General features: G+C 37.5%; 1 protein-coding gene across 1 annotated transcript in view; it reads right to left on the bottom strand.

Moving 5' to 3' along the window:
- LOC142358426 (zinc transporter ZIP4-like) overlaps positions 1–22,530 on the bottom strand; it is a gene marked incomplete at its 3' end in the record, with an annotated part of 28,501 nt that extends 5,971 nt beyond the window's left edge. Inside the window, exons 1-3 of the mRNA XM_075409826.1 lie at positions 22,189–22,530; positions 4,340–4,499; positions 3,420–3,598 (exon numbers count right to left, since the gene is read on the bottom strand). Of these exons, the coding sequence (XP_075265941.1) occupies positions 3,420–3,598; positions 4,340–4,499; positions 22,189–22,515 (666 nt within the window). The remainder of the gene's footprint in view (positions 1–3,419; positions 3,599–4,339; positions 4,500–22,188) is intronic.
- Between the last annotated feature and the right edge of the window lie 760 nt (positions 22,531–23,290).

Raw genomic sequence — 23,290 nt, 5'->3', positions numbered from 1 at the left:
ATTTTTGAAGTTTTCTGCCAACAAAGTCTATGTGCTCTTCGAATGTTAAGTGAGAGTCAATAATTTACCCTAAGTATTTGAAACGATGACAGTTATCTAAAAGGCAGTCTCTATGATGTTGCGTGCTATTTTTTTGCTCAAAAAAAGAAAAACCTTTTCGAGTGGCTGACTTCCAGTTTGTTTGAATGTAGCCATTCGACAATGGATGTTATCTCTTTATTTAGTTCGTCACAAGAGGGTTGTGTTGGGAAAAACAAGTAAGTAATATCAGCAAACAGGTACGGTGTGGAGTATCTACAAGCGTCCACTAAATCGTTCAATTATGATAAAAACAAGAAAGTCCTAAGACCACACCTTGAGGAATTCAACTTTCCGACGCAACTCTTTATAAAAAATTTTATTTCATAAAACACGCTGTGTTCTATCCGACAGATAGCAATTAAACCATTCCAATATAGGACAACTGAAACCAAGGTTTTCCAGTATTTCAAGATAATTTCACTGTTCACGGTGTCGTTCGAAAAAATTTGTAGATCTAATAAAACAGCCGTACAATGTTTTCCTTTTTCCCCTGCGAATACTTTCAACAACGCTGGCCACTGCGTCGACTATCGAGTGGTTAGATTGGGAGCCAAATTATTTTTCATACAGAATATTAAAATTTTCTAGGAACACATTACATTTCTTGACCATAATGTTTTCACACATTTTATTCACTGACGGCAGGATGTAAACGGGCCGATAGTTGTTTACATCCATTGTTGATCCTTGGTTATGAAGCTGAATTGAATAGCCTTCCTGAAGTCCATCAGATGTTACTTATTATTGAACGACTGATAAATTGGGTCAGTGATGAAAGGTGCAAGGGTTGCGAAATTCAACTTGAGAAATATATTAGATTTTATATGTACACCATGAGAACCAGATAGTTTGAGCTGTACATTTTCCCCGCTCACTTCAGTTAAGTTTGTTTGCGCCAAAATTTTTGAGGAACGCACTGATCGCCTTAAATTAACGTTTTGTGTATTTGGAATTTTCAGGAGAATGCTATTATCAACTGAAGCACACTTTTTGCTGAAGATCTCCAAAATTTCTTTGTTTCCCGACACTTCTGTCTCTTCTGTGTTTAGTTTCAAATTTTGATGCTCGTTTGTGTCTTTACCAATAAATCTATTGATTAATATGAATGTTTCTCTAGAGACTTTCGCAGAGTTTTCGAATAAGTTAATCATAATTTCTTTTTTGGATTCGCGTTTTTACAGAGTGCACGTGTTTCTAAACCAAAAAAAATGATCCTTGTCAGAGTCTAACTCTGTCTTTATCCAAATCTTCCTTTATACATTACGCTTGGTCATTAAATTTTTGAATCGATTGGTTATCCGTTTTTTCTTTTGACGACATTTGCCTGCGAATAACGGCCGCAACCTGTCTATGACTTTTGTTATACAGTTTTGGAACAACAAAACACTCAGTGATTCGTTATTAGATGAAATTGAAATTGAATACCGAATAGTATTCAAAATTTTTCAGTAATTTTGGACAATTAGAAACATTTTTACTGCGATGAACAAAATCTGTCTTTTTGATTTGATACAGATTTTGTGTCCAATGGAGCAAAAGGGGAAAGTGGTCTGTTATGTCATATTTCACTGTTTAGATAGCACAACAATCATTATCAAAAATTGTAAAAAGTAAAGACTTGACTCCGAGGTTGTCGTTTGTCTCGTTATTCTTGAATTTAAAAGATGATACCCAATAGTGCAGATAATATTTTCAAGTTTTTGACTCATGGAAGTGTGGCAGTGTCAGTCAATGTTAAAATCGCCGCATATGACTGATTTCGATCTGTTGTCGACAAATGTTACAAGATACTTATCAAAAAATATGAGAAAAAGCTTTTTGCTTTATCTCAGTGGTACATAGGAAGTGATGATGAACAACTTTTGCACTCCAAAAATAATCTCAATCCCAAGAATTTCCTCATAATTGGTTGAAAACGTGTTGACATTTTCAACACATTCTTTGCTAAATAATGCGACTTCTTCACTTTTTTTAGTTCGATTTTCCGTTATTATACTTTTTATCCAGCAAGTAGAAAATGGTGGTTTACTTAGCTGCCATATTTAATCCTTGTTTCGACTACACATATAAGTTGGGAAGAGACTCAAGTGTTTTCAGAAAAGCTTGAAGTTCCTTAAGGTGCTTTTTTAGGGAGCAAAGACTTAGAAGTAACATTGTTTCGCTTAGTTTTGTGTTCGGTTGGTTCTCTCTTGGGCACCCATGTCGCATGATGAGCTTGCGGAGATTTCCACATTTTGTTTCTTTGGAGCTGGATTGACATAATTACTGCTGTCATCGACCATATCATTTGGAGAAATAATGAGATTTCTTTTCTATAAAGGCAATATGGAGTATCAGACGTGATTGCAAAGGTTCTGGGTTGCTGCCTGGGGTACGCTGAGAATTCATTCTGGCTGTCAATTGCTTGGTAGTTTTTTTCACCAGACGCCCAAAGCCTTGACTTGCGAATTTTATAGTGAATATACATTTCAGGTGCCTTTTTTCATTTTCAGCGTCTCTTTCTGTGAGCCTTTCATGCATAAAAATCGGCTGGCCTGAGAAATTTTTGAAACCCCTAAGCCATGAAACTCTCTTCAAAATCACATCTCTTAATTCAAATGCAAAAAAAATACAATAACGGTGGCAATTTTTCCTGGCCTTAAAGCATGCGCTATAGAAATTTCATCAGCATTGAGGCTTACCTTGAGAATTTTTTTAGATGAATGTAAGATTTGTGCAGTACATTTCCGTCCTCCGGAATATCCAGGCTAGTGAAAATTAAAAATGGTCGATTCCGGTATCTTTCAATGGATAAAATTTTTTTTCTAACTGATAAATAGAGTTTTCAGAGCAAATTTGCTTGCGTTCAACAAAATTTAGGCGCTCATTCAGATTTTGTATAATAAGGTTTTGTTGAGTAACTGTAATTGTCAGTTGTTCAAACAAGTTCTTGAGATAATTGAGGTTTTCGGTCATCTGTATGAGAAATTGTTTAACGTAGCTCAGAAGAGAGCAATAAAAATAATGTGTTTACTTCGAAAGAGCAAATTTTAACTCTTAAATCGTTGTTATTCTCTTTTGTTGTTGTATTTACAAACGTACAGATCAGTATTTAGAGCTAAGCATTTGCAAATTCGGAAAAAATCCCGAGCTTAGATTTAACGAACTAAAAATTAAATTGATACTTAAAAGAGTAAAAGAAAATTGCCAGCTAAAAGCTTCTCTGGGCACGATTAATTGCTAGAGCTAAATCAATTTACTAAATCAAATACACTTTCTGGTAAACTCCAGAAATTGACATTCGTACTCCTGAGAGAGACTTTGACTCCGACTATAATGTAGAGTAATATTAAACGAACCTCTGGCCAGAGATGCAAGAGTGAGTCACACGCCATGGTTGAGACTCCCAGTCCAATGAGAAACTGAAGAATGGCATGGAACCAAGTCTTCTCTCTCTCAAACATGAGCAATGGCAGACCCAAAATGGGTGCCAGACTGATCAGAAAGATAGAGAGGAAACCCCAGGTGTAGCCATAGCCTGAAACCGGAACAATACAAATGGAGTAGGAGAAACAAATTAGGTGTCTGGATATTTTTTTTTAAAAAAAGAACAAATAATTTATATATTTAAACAGGTAAAATATTTCCCCAATTGTAGACATAAGTTGCCCGTGTTGAGGATAAAGACGGAAAAACGGCAATCCTTTTTAGGAAATCGTCGTTTTTGTGGTTTATGGTCGTTCTCTTCGTTTTCGTCCTTTTCGTCGTCTTTTACTTGTAAGACATGATCGTTTTTTCGTAGTTTTGTCGTCGTTTCTTACGTTTTTTTGTAAGAAATAGCCGTTTTTTGATCGATTTTTTTGTTGATTCTTGCGTCGGTTTTTTGTAAGAATTCGTCACTTCTGTATCAATTTTTTTGCCGATTCTTACGTCGTTTTTTTAATGAGAAATCGTCGTTTTTTTCTAAGCAGTTTTTGATGGTTTTTTAATGGTTTTTGATGGTTTGCAATTTTTTAATCGCTTCTTCTGAACGCACAAAGAAAAAGCGCTGAGTTTGAAGAGGTTGTTGAGTTTTTAGAACTCAGCTCTAACTCAACGCTTTTCCTCAACTACTTTAAAAAACGACGATTTCTTAGAAGTGAAAAATGATATTCCTCAACACGGGTGAGCTGAAAATTGTTGCTTGAGTTAGGTGGCCATTAAAATGAAAATAGATGATCAGATTACTTGCGTATGTAGCGGCTTTTTAAAATGTGGATGCAATAGCTTTTTGACTCACCAGTAGTCTTGTCTTCATCTTCGTCTTCAGAAGGGTTACACTCTTCAGCTGTAAGTGCTCTGTAGAGGATAGCAGGGCACATAGTGACCAACTCAGATGATGTCACGTTGCTAGAGTTTCCAATCACATATGCTGCTTCCAAGTTACTCTCAGTCAGGCACTAAAAATTGAGAGGTCACTTCAAAATCAATTAAGTCATATAAGGTGGATTACTAGCGTGGATGGTAATGAGATAGTAATTTGAAAAGGTACTTCAAACTGCGTTGGCCCACGCCCTCATTAGCCCTCAGAATTGTTATTTTTTCTCTTTAGAACCTTCTTTGATTTAGCGTTTTTAGAAGAGAGAGGAAACCAAATTTTAGCGTGATATCTATAAACGACTGGGGATAAAAACAAAATAACCAGACTTGTTTCGCTCTTGTGAAATTTGGCTCGCTTGCACAGACAACGAATTGTTAAAATTGTAGCAACTATGAATCAACCAGAAAAACTAAAAAGAACAAAAAATTTGTACTATCTGCTTTGATACATATTTTTCTTAAAGAATTAGGCCCTGTTATAATGAGTCAAAAATAACCGGGCCGAGGTGTCAACGCTAAATACGCAAAATGATTTAATATTGGCGATGAAAGGGTTGAAATTATGTATGATCTACGCTTGAATGTAGATCTTACATAATTTTGCGTTGAGTTTAGCGTAAACCGTACATAATTTTGAGTTGATTTCTTTTAACTTATAAAGAATGTAGATCTTAACACACCTAAGGTACGGTGGCACAGCTGTAAAAGATGCAGAAAAGCACGCGGGAGGTCAGTGGTGCGAGTCTCACAATCACAGCTTTAAGCGTTGAACTTTTGTAAGAGCTACGCATAAAAACGAACAATTCAAGGCATTCACCGCAAAATGATGTGAAAAATTTGATTAATATTCTGACTTGTCAGCGCTAGTTACCACTTATTTTACATAACTTTGGCAAAACTGTTCGGCCCGGGTAGTTCTCTGAGGTCACCCTAAATTATATTATCAAAATATTGTCGTATTTCAAAAAAAGGAGGAAAACTACTAGCACTGCAACTAATTCAATCTGACCGGAACGAAACTGATGCACAGTTCCCGCTGAGATAAAGATCGCGGAATTTAACAATACCAAAAATTAGCAGCAAACTTTGCATCAGGAAAAACTGAGAACATCAACAACAAAGAATCTTGTACAGAGAGAATGTATGTATATATAAATATATCAATATATATATATATATATATATATATATATATATATATATATATAGATTATTAAGGGACAAAAACATATTAATATTAATGACGGGACAAAAAACGTTATGGAGCAAAGTATGCGTTATATAACACTTGAGAAGCATTCGAAAGCTAAATGAAATCACTGAAGGCACGGCGATGTGAATTTTTTAAAGATTGATATCGCTGATAGTTCTCTGTATTTAACTGCAGTACATTTTCTGTCATGCTTCTGCGAGAATTAATGCAGCTCTACAAAATAAAATAGCACAAATTTTAGTAGTAAAGCGTTTATTTGACAGTGAATCGTTGACGTACACTAATTTTTTGTTGATAAAATAACAAAAAATATCAAAACTTTCAAAAACTTTTTTGAAATCCCGTAAAAGTTTATATACTTGAACAATAACTTTTTCTGGCTAAAGTTTTGTTGTTTATCATTGGAAGTTAAAACTTTTTTTAACAAAGCGCAGATTTTGGAAAGTACGATTATCTGAAAGTTAGCGCGGAAGATTTGGAATTAGTTGTAGCATCTGCCTTGACGTACAAAGTTCTAAGTTATGCTGAAAATAATGTTTCGTAACCGAGAGTCTTTGCTAAAAAAATACAGCTGTCGGTGATGTGATAGGTCAGGCGTATTTTTCAAAAAATTTCCCCAAAACAATTTTCCCTCATCAATAATCTTCTACTTAAAGAAATTGATATTTGTACTAAATCATATTAGTAACAAATTGTGACCTGTCATTCCCTGATCCAAAAAAAACAAAAACTCCGAACAATTTATTTGTTTATAACTGATCCCAAGTTTTATCCTCTATTCAGTGCGACTAACGTTCAACATGTGATGAAAACTTTTTTATACTCCATTTGAAACAAAACCGTCCATAATTTAGATTTATAAAAAAGTTTCAAACTTATTGAAGATCAATTTTGTCAGAGTGAATATTCTAGAGTTTTCTTTAATATAGCTATTTCCTGTTTCTAATAAATTCATTTTCACCAAATATGCTGTTTGATTATTCTGGTAATCAAACAACTAAGGTAAGGATTGTTAAATCATTCTCACATCAACAAAATTAAATTTAACACAAAAAGTTGCCACGATGATTAGAATGAAACTAATGACGCTGCGCATCTTTGGATGCCAGAGTCATCAACAATATTCACTGTTGTCCTCTTTGCTAGCGCTTCGTATTCGAACTGATGCAAATTTGAATGATACGTAATCAAAAAAAATTTTAGCGGAGCAAGAATATAGATCTGAAAATTAAAATGAGAGGTCAAATTGAAAATAATTTAGTTTAAATTCTTCCCTACAAAAACTGCTGACAAAAATTGTATCTCTTATTAACTAAAAGTAGAAGTTCAACGACTTAAAAGAGAATATAAGCAATTTTTCTCAAGCGATTTTGATCGCAGCAGAGAACAGAGTAAACTCTGAGAGAAATGACTATTTATTTCAATCATCATGAATATGTTGACGCAATTTCTTCCAACACGTTTTTTTCTCAGCTGTGAAATTTAGAACAATCAATTTTTATCGAAAGCTGAACCGTGTGTACCAGGAGGCACGTGCTAAAAACTGTAACTTAAGAAACACCAAGTCATAATGTTGATTTTATAGATGTAATTCAATGGTTAGGAAATGGATGACTTTTTCACGGTAGCAAAAGAAGATTTGTGAAGCAAATCTCACGAAAATTTCAACTGTTGACAAGGAACAACAGTGGGCAAAGGGTAGCCCAGGCATATCGTGCCAAAATAACTATAACTTAAGGGTCTTTTTTGAAACCCACCAACACTGGCGTCAGTGAAGCAAGCTGATTAGTTTGCTTCTCTGACGTTCGGCCACAGCACAATTGATTGACAGTGGGAACATAAACGCAGCGAAGAATGTTGATGAAAAGGCCGTGGAAACTTTTTCGGAGTTCGAGGAAACCAGTTACAAATTGATTTCTCAGCTTGACGAAAATCAGCACGAGGAGTACATCGACGAAATCACTGAAACGTGGATTAACATCGACATGAAAATTAAAGTTCAGAATCACCTTTCGCAAGAAAACACCACAACAAACTTCAACACACAATACAACAACCAGACAACAGTAACAGCCAATTCGACAGCCGATAACTCAGCAACTAACGACAACATCAACACTAGACCAATTGGACAACAGCAAACATCCATTAGCAGAAGTTTACACAACGAACAACCGGAAACTAGCAATTCCACTCAAAGTGACAACCTCAACAACTTTTGGTATGACAGACTAGTTTACTCAAGCAGCCTAAACGACCAGCAGAACAGAGTAACTGGAATTGGGGGACACACAGACATTCAATCAGCCAACAGTACAACCACAGCAATTGTCAACAACGTTATCACAGTTCCATTCTATACGCCTTATATGGAAGCGCTTCCAAAGATGGATCTTCAGAAATTCAACGGTGACTCGAGCAAATGGGCAGATTGCTACAGCCGTTTCAGTTTCATGATTGGAGACACTCATCTCAGTGATGGACAGAAGATCGCCTATCTACAGGGACTTGTAATTGGAAAAACCAAAACAGCAATTGAAGGATTTGCCTGCAACGGACACCTGTACAAGGATGCAATAAACGAGTTGAAACAGCGTTTTGGGAACCCAAACGTCATCATTAGCAACTTGTTGGAGAATTTCATCAACTACAGGCCGCCAACAACATCTCCTCCTTGGACAATTGTAAATTTTAACACTTTCATAAACACCATGACAAGGACACTGCAAGAACTGAGATTCGAAGCCGATCTCAACAGCACGACCATCTTGAAGCATGCAAGCGACAAACTACTTTACAGCGAAAAATTCAAATGGAATCAGTTTGTTTTACGACGAAGAATTCAACAGCCGACACTTGCAGACTTCAATCAATGGATTAAAGAAATAGCGGAAGCACATGAACGTTCAACGCATCAAAGACGAAGCAGCACCAGCCTTAGCACAGCCAGTGACATACATCAACGAAATTTCAACTTGAATGGAACCCGACAATTTCATCAACAATCAACTCATCTTAACAGGGAACAACAGCAGCAACAACAACCAACACAGAACATAACCAACTTTAGCAACAACAACAACAAGAACCAGTACAATCAGAGGAGCACAACACAAGTTTTTCAAGCAACAAGAGGAAGCAACAGCAACAACCAGCCTCTGCCTTGTATCTTCAACAACGGTAATCATCAATTATTCCATTGCCCAACGTTTAAAGCAAAGATAGCAGACGAAAGACTACAAACGGTTTATCAATTGAATCTTTGCAGAAATTGTTTGGTAGCGAACCATCGAGCCAACAATTGTCCCTCAAACTCTAATTACAGGGAGCAAGGATGCGGACAACAACACAACACTATGCTACACGGTGCCAACAGTAGATACGGACGAACACTGACCTCAATTGTTCAAACAAACTCTCAATTGAACAACTCAAGAGGAAATGGTAACTCATTTGCAGTCATCAGCAACAAAGATACAACCACAACAAAGGAGACAACAACAGCAACTAACACAACGAATCTTCTCTATGTCAAACCAGTTATTTTACATAACAAAGAGAACAAAGTTCGGACATACGCCTTCATCAATCCAGGAAGCAGCTTGACAATACTTCTCTCGAAGACAGCCGACGAATTACGCCTTCAGAGAGAAACATGTCAACAACTTGTCTTGGAAGGAGCCAACGGAACACAACTTCAACAGAAATTTCAAATTTGGAAGACGATGAACGCTACAATCTCAAACAGATATATGTTGTGGAAAACATCAATTTGCCAAAGTTAAGGGAGCACCCGGGAGACATTGCCAGAAAGTATGACCACCTTAGACATGTCAATATGCCAACTCTGGATAATCTCGAAGTCACAGTATTGATTGGACAGGACAACATTAACCTTATCTCACCAGTCAGAGTGGAGCAAGGACCATCTTCAGCACCAAGCGCAAGTCTTTTCAAACTTGGTTGGACTATTTCTGGACCTCATACAGTATTGGATGACAGCAAAACACAAAATTCAATGCATCATACTGCATTGTTTTCCAGCAATTGCCTTGAACAAGACAATGACCTCAAAGCAGAAGTTTCTCATTGCTGGAAAGCAGAGAGAATTCCATTGGAATCCAAAACCAAGCCTAATGATCCAGAAGTCCGGTTGGCCACCAAGATATTTAACACAACATCCGTGGGACAAACAGATGGACGTTATGAAACGGGACTTCTCTGGAAAGACGACAGCAGTTTACCAAACAACCGGTCACAAGCCTTGGCTCATCTAAATCATCTCGTCAACAGACTACAGAAGATACCTGAACACTAAAAGAAATACAATGAGGGCATTCAAGCAGACCCGGAAAAAGGCTACATTGCAAAAATACCTTTTCATCGACAGAAAGATACAGATGGTACATATCACACTATTATCTTGTCAGCCCAAAGAAACCCGACAAGATAAGAAGAATCTGCAATGCCAAAGCACCACAAAACCGAACAAGCCTCAATGACAAACTCTTAGCTGGACCTGACCTCCTCGGAAATATGCTTGGAATTTTGCTACGATTCAGACAAGAAGCCATCGCCATCCAGGGAGACATCGAAGCGATGTTTATGCAAATCGGAGTACGAAAAAAAGACCGACGTCATCTGCTATTCACGTGGAGACAACCAAACAGCCAAGAATTAGAGGTGTACGAATACCAACGACACATCTTTGGAGCCAGGGACTCACCAGCTTGCTCAAATTTTGTTTTGCAACCGACAGCCAAAGACGACATCGAAGATCACCCAAATTCTCTGGAGATCATTCAGCGGATATTCTACATGGATGACATGGTGGCATCTTTCAGCGAAAGCATCACAGCATTCACTACAGCCAAGGATGTCAAGCATACTCTGAAAAAGGTAAATTCAACCTGACAAAATGGTGCAGCAACAGCCGTGAGTTTTATCAGCAGATGCAAGACGATCTTTGCAAACCAGTTGAGGAGCTCTTTAGTAAAACTTTTCATCAAAGAGTGCTTGGAATTCATTGGAGCTTGGACGAAGACAAAATAATGTTCAAAGCGAAAGACAGAAAGAACTTGGACAGGAAAACATGGACACAACGCAAGTTTCTTTCTTTTGTGTCAAGTTTCCACGATCCTTTGGGAATCATATCTCCATTCCTCATCCGATCAAAGATTCTACTGCAAGAACTGTGGAAACATGGACGCGAATGGGACAAAGCCATCAGTGGACACAATGGAAATGCCATCAAGGATTGGGTAGAGGAAACGGAACTGTTAGGTACGGTAGGGTTAAACAGGTTGATAGGTGGTACAGGACTTGGGGACACAATGGAACTTCATGTATTCTGCGACGCATCATTGGGAGCAACAGCGGGCAGCGGTAGCATACATCAAGACAACCAGCAACCAAAGAACCACAATTCGTTTTCTTATGGGAAAAAAAAGAGTGGGAAAAACAAGAGTGGCACCTTTACGTCAAACAACAATTACGTCAAACACAAGAGTGGCACCTTTACGTCAAACCCGACAAGATACGAAGAATCTGCAATGCCAAAGCACCACAAAACGGAAAAAGCCTCAATGACAAACTCTTAGCTGGAGCTGACCTCCTCGGAAATATGCTTGGAATTTTGCTACGATTCAGACAAGAAGCCATCGCCATCTAGGGAGACATCGAAGCGATGTTTATGCAAATCGGAGTACGACAAAAAGACCACGTTATCTGCTTTTCACGTGGAAACAACCAAACAGCCAAGAATTAGAGGTGTACGAATACCAACGACACATTTTTGGAGACAGGGACTCACCAGCTTGCTCAAATTTTGTTTTGCAACCGACAGCCAAAGACGACCTCGAAGATCACCCAAATTCTCTGGAGATCATTCAGCGGATATTTTACATGGATGACATTTTGGCATCTTTCAGCGACAGCATCACAGCATTCACTACAGCCAAGGATGTCAAGCATACTCTGAAAAAGGTAAATTCAACCTGACAAAATGGTGCAGCAACAGCCGTGAGTTTTATCAGCAGATGCAAGACGATCTTTGCAAACCAGTTGAGGAGCTCTTTAGTAAAACTTTTCATCAAAGAGTGCTTGGAATTCATTGGAGCTTGGACGAAGACAAAATAATGTTCAAAGCGAAAGACAGAAAGAACTAACTTGGACAGGAAAACATGGACACAACGCAAGTTTCTTTCTTTTGTGTCAAGTTTCTACAATCCTTTGGGAATCATATCTCCATTCCTCATCCGATCAAAGATTCTACTGCAAGAACTGTGGAAACATGGACGCGAATGGGACAAAGCCATCAGTGGAGACAATGGAAATGCCATCAAGGATTGGGTAGAGGAAACGGAACTGTTAGGTACGGTAGGGTTAAACAGGTTGATAGGTGGTACAGGACTTGGGGACACAATGGAACTTCATGTATTCTGCGACGCATCATTGGGAGCAACAGCGGGCAGCGGTAGCATACATCAAGACAACCAGCAACCAATGAGCCACAATTCGTTTTCTTATGGGAAAAACAAGAGTGGCACCTTTACGTCAAACAACATTTCCCAGAATAGAACTCCAAACCGCATTTTATGCAGCAATATTGAAGAAAAAAATCGAGGATGAAATGGATTTCAAGTTTGACAAAATTTTTTTATGGAGTGACAGCACGACCGTTCTCAGTTGGATGAAGAACTTCAAATTGAAACACAAGATGTACATCGGAAACCGAATTGCCGAAATAAGGGATCTCACAAGCACTAATCAATGGAACTACGTCAATACTAAGGAGAACCCAGCAGATCAAGGAACGAGAGGACTTAAAGTAACAGAGATGACAGAAAAATCTTTTTGGTTACAGGGACCACAGTTTCCTCTATCTTCTCGCGACCACTGTACAACTGACGAACAACAACATGAAAATGTCTTCTTGAAAAGCGCAGAACAGAAGTTTCAGGTAACAAGACGACAGTCAAATGACAAGGACCTCATTGATGCCAACAGGTTTAGCCAGTGGTTGAAACTCAGAGCCGTCGTCATCAAATTTAAAAGACTACGAAACAAAACAAAATCACGTGACCAATAGATCATAGAAGCAGAGAACTTTCTCTTCGGTTTATCTCAGCAGCAATCGTTCGACGAGGATGTATATCAACTAACACACAACAGGCCAGTTCAAAAAAGGAGTAGATTGATTCAGTTGAGACCTTCAATAGACAAAGAAAGTATCATTCGTTCAAACAGCAGACTAGCCAACGCACCGGTTTCCACAGCAACGAAAAAGCCAATAATTTTAGACGGCAGAAACAGGATTATACGTCTTTTTCTGGAACTGCAACACAACATCAATGGTCATGTTGGCGTTGAACAGCAAACACACAGCATTCAGTTGAACTATTGGGTTCTTCAATGCAAAACAGTAATGAAGAAGATCTCAAAAAGATGCTACGAATGCAGACGACAGAGACAACCCAACAGCCAACCTCAGATGTCAGATCTTCCGAGTTACTGACTCTCAGTCAAACCTGTGGCCTTCAAAGAAACCGGAGTGGACTTTTTTGGGCCTTTTGAAATCTACAGCCAGATCAACATAGCCATGAAAGCTTACTGTTGCCTATTAACCTGTCTGACGATACGAGCCGTTCGTATCGAAGTGACCAGGAAATTGCAAAAGGAATCATGCATAATGGCATTCCAACGATTCTTCAGCCGACGAGGAGTACCGGAAACAATTGACAGTGACAACGCTTTAAATTTCACCAGTACAGTAAAGACCTTCCAGGAAAGCAATTCACAAATACAGAGCTAAAGAAGTATGCGGAGTCGAAAAAAATTACACGGAAATTTATTCCATCAGGAGCACCACATTTTGGTGGAACATGGGAACACCTCATTGGGATGAGCAAACGCCTGTTCTTTAATATCACCGGATCTAGGAAACTCCAGGAAGACTGTTTCTCAACCCTCATTTGCCAAGTGGAAGCTCTGCTCAACAGCAGACCTCTAACATCAGCCAGCAGTGACATGCGCGATGTAGAAAGCCTGACACAAGGACATTTTTGACCGGAATGACAACAGGACTAGCAGCAGACACTACAATTAGCAGCAACGACAGAGAAACAGGAAAACTATGGAACACTGTCAACAGTATCATGAATGAATTTTGGACACGCCTTTTAAAGGAATATCTCCCAACAGTCAGACAACGTCGAATATGGCATTCAACAGTAGACGGAATAGAAGTAGGGGACATGGTATGGATACTAGAAAACAACACACCCAGGGGTATTTGGCCGGTAGGTAGGGTAGAGAAGGTAAATAAAGATAAGGATAATGTGGTAAGGTCTTGCCTGGTTAGAACATCAAAAGAGGACTTTGTTAAACCAGCTAATAAACTTAGTTTAATCAACGCCAAATCAACATAAAGGTTATCAATAGTAAATGGGGAACAATAATTTAAACACAATCTGAAGCAAACTTGATATCAGTTTTGGGCTTAAGGTAATGTGAAAGACGAAATTTTTAAGGTTCAATTCAATGAGTTATCAATTCAAAGGGACCTTTAGGTATCATTCAGGTACAAATAGGGATTTCAACAAGTAACTCACAAGGATACTCCAGTTAGCAAAGCTTATCGTATATTAGAGAAGTACTCTCGAATGGGAAAATTTATATAGGTAGGTTTAACAGGAAGATTAATTCTAGATAGACATTAGGTAGGTTTAACAGGAAGAAAAATTCTAGATAGATATTAGGTAGGTTTTGGAATTCAAAGGTACAATTAATTAGTTTATTGCAAAACAGCAGAGAGTTGAACCGAAAGGATACCAGTATTTTGAATAATCAGATGACACTAACCAACTTAGGTAAAACCAAACATCAGAGGTAAAGTTTTACGAAACCTTTGGTATTCCGACAAAATCTAATTTGAGAAAAACAGGTAAAATGTAGGCAATAGGTACAAGGTAGTGGTAGGTTTAGGTAGGTAGGGAACACGGGGAGCATCAGTTTCTCAACTTTCAAGAAGCAGACCAGCAACAACAACATTTCCAGAAATTGTTCAGCATTTGACATTCGCCATTCAACCAATACAAAAGTTGATTCAGAACAACTACAACTGTAAACAGTCAAACGCAATTAGCACAAAAAGCGAAACAACTTTCCAGCATACCACTTTCATATAACACTACAAGCAGCACATTGACAACTAGTACACAGCAACAATCTGCAGACAACACCGACGGAAGACATCAGCAGAAATTTCACTACAACAACAAACACTTCAGCAAAACTTACTTCAGCAGAAGCAGCAGCATTTTTTGGACAGCAGTCAACACATTCTTCGACAGTAGACATCATCAAAGCCAGTTCAGGCATACTTGTTCAGACGAGTCCATAACTTCCAGATCAGCGTTTTATTGAGGACACAACTCAATACAACATTTTCAACAGAATCATCAGCAGCGGAAGTAAGAATATACAGTTCGGCTACACCAAAAGACACAACAGAGCAAAAGAGAACACGACGAGACGACAAAGAGCAACTTCAAACAGACTTGAACAACAACAACAGATCAACTACACACTCTCTGATTTTTGGTGCCAAAAAATGGGGGCAGAGTGTACCAGGAGGCACGTGCTAAAAACTGTAACTCAAGAAACACCAAGTCATAATGTTAATTTTATAGATGTAATTCAATGGTTAGGAAATGGATGAGTTTTTCACGGTAGCAAAAGAAGATTTGTGAAGCAAATCTCACGAAAGTTTCAACTGTTGACAAGGAATAACAGTGGGCAAAGGGTAGCCCAGGCATATCGTACCAAAGTAACTATAACTCAAGGGTCCTTTTTGAAACACCATCAACACTGGCGTCAGTGAAGCAAGCTGATTAGTTTGCTTCTCTGACGTTCGGCCACAGCACTACCAACACTACACATTCAATATTAACTGAAGGTGGAACACCACACACCGTGCGTATGTTCTTCTCTTTCGAGAAGAAAACCTGTTTCTAATTGAAAGTTAAAAGTTGAAGCTCAGCAAGTAAAAGGGAAACTGCAAAACAGCAACAGGCATAACAAAAAATCTAAAGCAAATTGTTTGGAATTGATTCTTAACAAGCTTTGACTGTGATTTTTATAAATGCAAAGTACATTTTGTCAAACTTGCCAAAGATTAGAAAGAATTAGAGTGATTTGGGAATATCCTATTTTTTTCCCGAATAGAAAACAGGAGGTGCCAATTTAAATACACTTTCAAAGCAAACAAATTTTTGAAATATCTCAGACTCAACTTACTAATAATTATTCAAAAAGTTCAAAAAGCCATCCGCAGCTCTTTGGAGCTGGAGAAATTGAAGATGCAATTGAGGAGATGAAGCTCAAAGCAAAATATTGATTTTGGAAAGTGTTAGCAGCCATACTATTATACTCATCTTCGCATTGAAATTTTCGATTCCTAATTGATAGAATTCTGTCGTTTATTTCGCACATTTCTGCTTAAAAATTCAAAATTCAATGCAACAATTTAAAATTTTGGAACCGAGAAAAAAGAGTATTAAAGGATTTACAAAAATTTTGATTGTTTGGAAGTGGTAGTTCCAACAGATAGGCGAAATCAACAAAAGATAGAGTTCAGAAAATTTTGAATTCTGGTTGATCATTTTTTGAAGAAGCCACGCGTTTTCTTTGTTCATTTGTAACTGCACTAAACTCACTAATAACGAACGGTTTTTAACCTCCGTGAGATCATCAGTTAGATTATCAATAATAGTTCAAGAAGTTTATTTTTAATCATAGGTAAAAAAAAAATTTCACATCTTTTGTAAAATGGAAGAAACTTAGGGATGAAGAAAATATGATTTTTTCGTGGTTTTTTTTATAAAAAAAATGATTGAAATTTTCTGGTTCTTAACGTTCAACGCAGTTTTTCAAGCATCAAGGAAATCTTAGCACTATCTGGCTCGCGGGTTTCAAATTTTCTGATTTTCAAAGTAATAGCAGAGAACTATAAAAAATAAATTTATAAATAAAACTATAAATTTCACACCATTTTCTACCTTTTTCCTAATTACAATTTCTTCTCTTCCAGGTGTTGCGTTTTGGCCATCCTGGTGATTTTAAAAACAAAGCCAAGTTTTTTATTAGTTAACTGGTAAACATCGCAGGAACTTAATCTAAAGAGCAGCTGAAAAAACTTGAAAAATTGTTCAATTTTATTATGTGGCTTGTTGAATGAAGTCTGTTTGTGCCTTTTTTCTATGTCAAGAACCTTGACTTTAACCCTTTTAAAGAGTAGTTGTCAATTCAAATAGTGTTCTCTGTTTTTTGTTTTCATGAGTTCTTTTATGATCTTTTTTGCTCTGTTTCATTCAATCCAAACGCAACGCGTCAACAAATGGAGGACGTATTTTCAAAGTTTGTTGATGAATGCAAATAAATCAGTGAAACAGAAAAGCCAAGATATGTCATTGTTTCCTCTTTCTCAGCAAACAATTTTCTCATTCTGTTTTGTTTTCTATTAAACTTATTCAGTTATTCAGTATAGTTCGAAAAACTATACTAATATACAATGAGTCCAAAGCAAAAAAAAGAACAAGATGGCATCATGAAGGTAAAATAAGCATTTCGTAAAAAAAGAAAACGTTTTTTCTGAGCCCGAAAACTAGCATCGGATCTATGAGATTGAAAAACATCTGATGCATCACAATGAACATCGGAAGCAATGAATGTTGATTTTTCTTTCACCAGTACTAACCGGCGCAACACACAGGGAAGAATCAGTGTCGAATTTTCTCGTTTTCAAAGAAGACTCCGAAGCTCTGTGCGACTCCTACCACGAAGCAATATGGATACTACAAAGCCTCGTCTTCCGACTGCAGACACATCGGAGATTTACAACAGACAAAGCCAGATCTTTGAAAAACTCATCAAATTTGGACATAACTTAGATGTTCCCGCAAACTAAGTTCGATTACAATCCACAAAGTGCTTCAAGTTGCCGTATTATATTGTTATCAAATGCGCTACCACCAAAACACCACTCAGAGTCAAATGTGACGTCTCAAATAAGCCAGTCAGTGTCGTCTTGATCAACGGCGGTCTGATCGTGGGACCTCAACTTCAAAAGAATCTGTGTGGATTTCGCATTCAATTTCAATTTTATAATTGCACTTTCAGCCGAATTTTCGAAAATGCACCGACAAGTTCCAATCAACGGCGAAGACAAAGATAGTCACAGTGTGTTGGGTAACAAAAAAACCACAACAGTGAAAACAGACAAAATAGCCACGGTAAAAATTAGCGTCACATCAGCTTCATGCCTCTCAATTCATACCGTCAAAGTTTAAGCCGACAGTTGCAGCAAAAACAAACTTCGCCTTGCTCTCCTTAGCACTATGGACGTCCAAAACGCCACTCAAATGGAAAACAAAATCATTGTCACACAGAGAACTTCTTGTTTTAATATATGGAAAATGACAGCAGGCCTCCCTCATTTGTTCAACAATTGCCCTTCATTTTTTGCGAAACTTCAGATGAAATGGCCCTCAACAACAACAAGCGCACAACCGAAACTCTAGAATATTTTGCAGGCCGGAAACTCAAAAGTTACCTGACCAAAAATTTCCTAATACAAAATGAAATCATTGTCATTGGTCACCCAGATTTTTGACTCACTTGGGTGGTTGTCACCACCAACAGTTAAGTTGAAATCATCCGTGCAACTTTTTTGAATGAAAAACTTGACCTGGGACAAAACATTCTCGTGAAACATTCTGGAACAGCACGGAAGAATTCGAGGTTAACTGCAATATTTTCAGAAGAAAAAAATTGAAAGAACAGTTTTTGCAGCACTTTGTCTCTGGGTCCTCGCGTATTCTGTTATCTATCTGCCACAGCAAATTAATCGCGGAGTGCACAATCAAATGCTAACAGCAAAGACACGTGTTACCCCAATAAAAACTTTATGTATTCCACGTTTAGAACTCTGCCAAGCACTTCCAGGAGCCTAATTATCTCAAGCAGTAAAGGAAGTAATCATTGGCAGCCGATTTCCTATGCCCAAAGTCTTTTCATGGACAGATTCTTAAAGGACCCTTGCCTGGATCAAACGTTTTTCTTAAAAATGACTTTCGTTGCTAACTGACCGGCCGCAAATCACAAGACCGGTAAATTAAAAAAAATAATTGCAAGCCTCCTTTCTACAGATGAATCACGAAATTACATACAGTCTTAATCACGAAATTTGTTAGAAGAGGCTCTACTGGCTGTGTCAAAAGAAGACTTTTGGCCTTGAAGAAATGCTACACCTGACTGCAACACCTGAGACAAAAAATAAGCCAAAATAAATAGAAAATGAATGAAGGCCTGGACTTGTAACAGTTTTTATCTGCACAAAAAATTTTACTCAACAATTATTGGTCCGATTCTGAAAAAGTTCAAGTACAAATCACTGTCACTCACAGCTTATATATGACATATCAATTAACTATAGAAAGCCAGTGCCGAAAGAAGATTCCAATAACGAACAACTGGAGATGTTCAGCCACCGACGAAACAAGAATTCTCATTATTTCAGATTCACGGCACACTTAAAAACCAAATCTAACCAATTTCATATGAGTGTCTTTCTTCACATATGAAGATATCAACACCTCTAAAGACCCCGTTTTAACCCAAGATATTTAATTCTCATCTCACCAGCAGCCCAACTTCTGTTAAATGTCATTTAAAGTCTTTCAAGTTGATGACTTCGTTAGGCAAGAGCCGTTAAAAGCAATCATGAAAACAAGCCTTTGCAGCCAAACTTACATTCAAGCAGCCAGAGAGCAAAAGAACCTCCTCCACCCACCCTTTGACCCTGTCAATCACACACTACCATGGAAAAGTCATCTGCAGATCGTGCTCACCAAAATCCGAAAACCACCAATGAATGCCAGAAAACACCGAAAATCTCTGCACCGACATCCAAACTGGTTTTTTGGCACCAGACGAACAACATCAAATGTACAGTTGTTGTATACCAGATCAAAATAAGCTCTTCAAAAGTTAAAATATGGTAGAGGAGCCACACAAAATACAAGCTCAGCCAAACGTACTTCAAAGAAAGAAAACTCTTATTCAATTGCAATTGGATGCTTTGAAAAACTTTTGAAAGCATTCAGATAACTTTCTTACAACCGGAGAGAAAAAAAAGATGACGTTTGTTCACAATGTTTGCCATCATATCTTTTTCAGCTATAACTAAAATCTCCATTCATAGCGTTATCTAAGACTTCCTTTTCTCTAGAGTTCAGGAAAACAAAAGAATCAACAAACTCAGGAGACATAGGATCAAGCCTAACGACCAAGCTATCCAACAATAGCGCAAAAGAGATGAGTCAACTATTCAGTCAATCCCCATTCCTTGACAAAATTAACAGCGTCATCCTCAATGTTTGTCATCTGATCCATTCCCTAAAAATGCGGCATTTAAGTATCCAAAACGTTTTTTGAAAACGTATCCGCAAGCCGAGTTACCATCAAAATAATTTATAGTTTAAATTTGAACAGTAGACCCCAGATTGCCGTTTTTGCCCTATTCCAAAACATTTTGATTCCTAGAAGACTAGCCAGTCTGAGAAACATTACGCAGAACTGCCAGTCTCCCTTACGATTACACGCTCATATACCATAGATAATATTGGTAGATCTGCAGTAGAATGCACAGCTTAATCCTTCGCCCTCCAGTTTACAGGCATGCATTTTTGTGGACCATTTTATTCAAAGTTTCATCAAAGCAAGAATTTAAACCAAAAGCAGCTATAATCATGTGTTTCACCACAAACGCCAATATATTTGGAGCCAGTGAATAATCCATTTGAAAACCTTACCCATGATAGCTTCAAAAAATTCACAGGAAGATGCTGTAATCCTCGAGCAACCTACAGTGACAATTTGACAGATTTCTTGACTTGAACTCCTCGAGATGAAAAGTTCAAGAACCGAATCAAACCAATTGCCGCACAGTCACATTGATTGATTTTACATACCCCTCGAAAACCAATCTAAGAGTAATTCAGGAATTGAACGTGACGTCTATGAAGCACCATGCTTACAGAACGGTTGAATCGACCGAATTAACAACCAGTTCCATTACAATTCTTCTTGGCCAAAATGAGGACTTCATCCATTCTGTCCGCCGTAACAGCACTATCAACAGGTCCCCTCTGCTTACTTCATTGGCACGTCATCATCAGATGGCCCATGACAGCTATTCCCGATCAACAGTCAACGATAATCAAAACCTTAACACTACATTGCTAAAAACCATCGACAAAATGATTTGACAGATCTCGAATAAATTGGATGTCATGTATTTGTTATCATTGCAGCAGCAGAACTATAGGAACACAGGAAACAAAATCCAGCAGTTGCCAATGTTGTGATCATCAAAGAAGACAATACTCAACCGATGTGTTGAATGATTTCATGTATAACACAAAAAATTTGACGCTAACGACAAGATTTATATGCTAGTGAAAACACACGCTGGAGTATCTATTAGACCGGTCAGCCGGCTTATACGCATTCGTAGAAAAACTCAAAGGTTCTGAACAAGAGTAAATGACGTAACTTTGAGAAAAACCCGCAGATTCTCTCAATCACATGTTTGTCAACTTGTACTAAATCATTATAACGAGATACGGATAACAATTTTGACGGTTCTTTCAAAAACCAAGTTTTCTGTTTCAACAAAAACATTTCATTGTACATGTTTATGTGTCCGAAGACAACAACAAAAGATAACTGCAAATTTTAAGATTAAACGAATTCAAGAAGGCCGGGAAACGTTTAAGTTTTAACTGTAACCAACGCTTATCATCATCTATCCTATCAAAGTCAGAAAATTGTAGCTTCCATAACAACACATTTGTCTCCTTTTGGATTTTAGAAGCAACAGTTTAGCCAAAAATTCCCCTTATTAATCAAATTTATAAAAAAAAGAACTTGTATGAAGTCGTGCTGGTGTCGTGTTTGTGATACTTCTTTTGCTTATTATATCACTAGGCCAATGCTGATTCAACGTAAAACTAGTTGAGCAATTGTAGCATCTTTTCCAACTGAGTGGGCCCAAAACCGTAACTTCAGGGAGATCAGGAGGAAAGATTTCACAGGCGGGGCATAAAAAATTAAAACCTTGTAGGCTGTTCAAACTTTAAAGTTTAAATATCAAACTCTAGCAAACTGAGAATACCGGACAAACAAATCATTGAGAAAAAGCGACGCCAGCAGAAAATTTTCTGATGGCGAAGCTTTTTCTCAATATTTTGTCCAGTATTCTCAACTTGCTAGAAATTGATATTTAAAGGGCGAAAGTTGTAGTACCTTTTCAAATTATTTTAACTGAGGTGCTCATCAAAACTTGAGAATATGTGCACATCAGCATTTTTCATGAGCAAGACTAATTCACGGTTGTTAAAATAGTGCCCAAAATGGTCACTTTCAAATTCTACGGAGAATATAATTTTTATATAAAAAACTAATAAGTCTCTGGTTCCTCTAAATCGACAAACCGTTTCGCTGAAGGATTCCGCATTCTCTCTCAGCTCTTTGATAGTCACGTGATCATAGATGTGTTGTAGTGTTTCTCCCTCCAGATTCCCAATCAGAGTCTTGTAGTGGGTCTCGAACTGATTCTGAGATCCGACCTGTTGCAAAATTACAAGTTGCAGCAAAACTGCTGACAATACTTGCTTGAAAAAACTCATGGCCTTCGGTAATACAATTTTAGAAGAGCTAGAGTAAATTTTTGAACTTTCGTTAAGCGTAGCTTTTTTCCAAATGAATGCCAATAAAAAAAGTAAACTGAATTGTGATTCAGCACATTTTCTCATATGCATTGTAATGGAACCAACCAAAATTTTGCATTGAACCACACACCTTTTTAATCAAACCGAAAACTTTATCGCACACGCATCTCTTGCTTTTGTAATAAACTTTCGGCTACTCTTTGTTCTAGAGCCATTAATGGCGTATATCAAGTATGATAGAAAGTCCGAGCGAAAACGAAATTCTTACGTGAAAAACCTTCAGCTTGCTTAAAAGCCATTACCATTTAAAATATAAAGTACCATTATCTTTATTGTAGTTTTGGCATCAAATTGAATAATATGCAACAGGCATGATTTAAAGATGGTGATGATATGAACAAATTCATTTTGAAAAAATAATCATATACAGCTGTTTTCTACGTACAATGTGTTTGCTGTCTTATACATAGGACTGTCATTGAGCTCAAAAATGAAAGTTCATTCAAGTTAAAATTTTCTGCTGCACAATTAAACCAAGGTGTTATATTTTTCAAACCTTCAATTCATTATATTACTTGCGTGCAAAAGTCGTCCGTAATTCAGCAAAAATTAAATTTTGGCGTTTCACTGAAACGTGAATGAACTGAAAAATGAATTAACCGATTGAACTCCACGCACTACTAGTTATGAAGAGTTTCAGCAATTTTAATTAAAAACAGATTGAAATAGCTAGATAAAACACACTATAAATGGCTCTGAAATGGGCTGCTTTAAGCGACAGACGCATAACTCTCATCTGAAAACAAAGATTCATGCTATTTAATTAAAAGTATATCAATTAATCGATTTCTCTTGAAGTCTTATA

This window comes from Convolutriloba macropyga, unplaced genomic scaffold, assembly GCF_964194025.1.
Source record: "Convolutriloba macropyga unplaced genomic scaffold, txConMacr16.3 SCAFFOLD_3186, whole genome shotgun sequence".
Taxonomy (NCBI): Eukaryota; Metazoa; Xenacoelomorpha; order Acoela; family Convolutidae; genus Convolutriloba; species Convolutriloba macropyga.
This window is presented reverse-complemented; position numbering and strand designations above follow the sequence as displayed.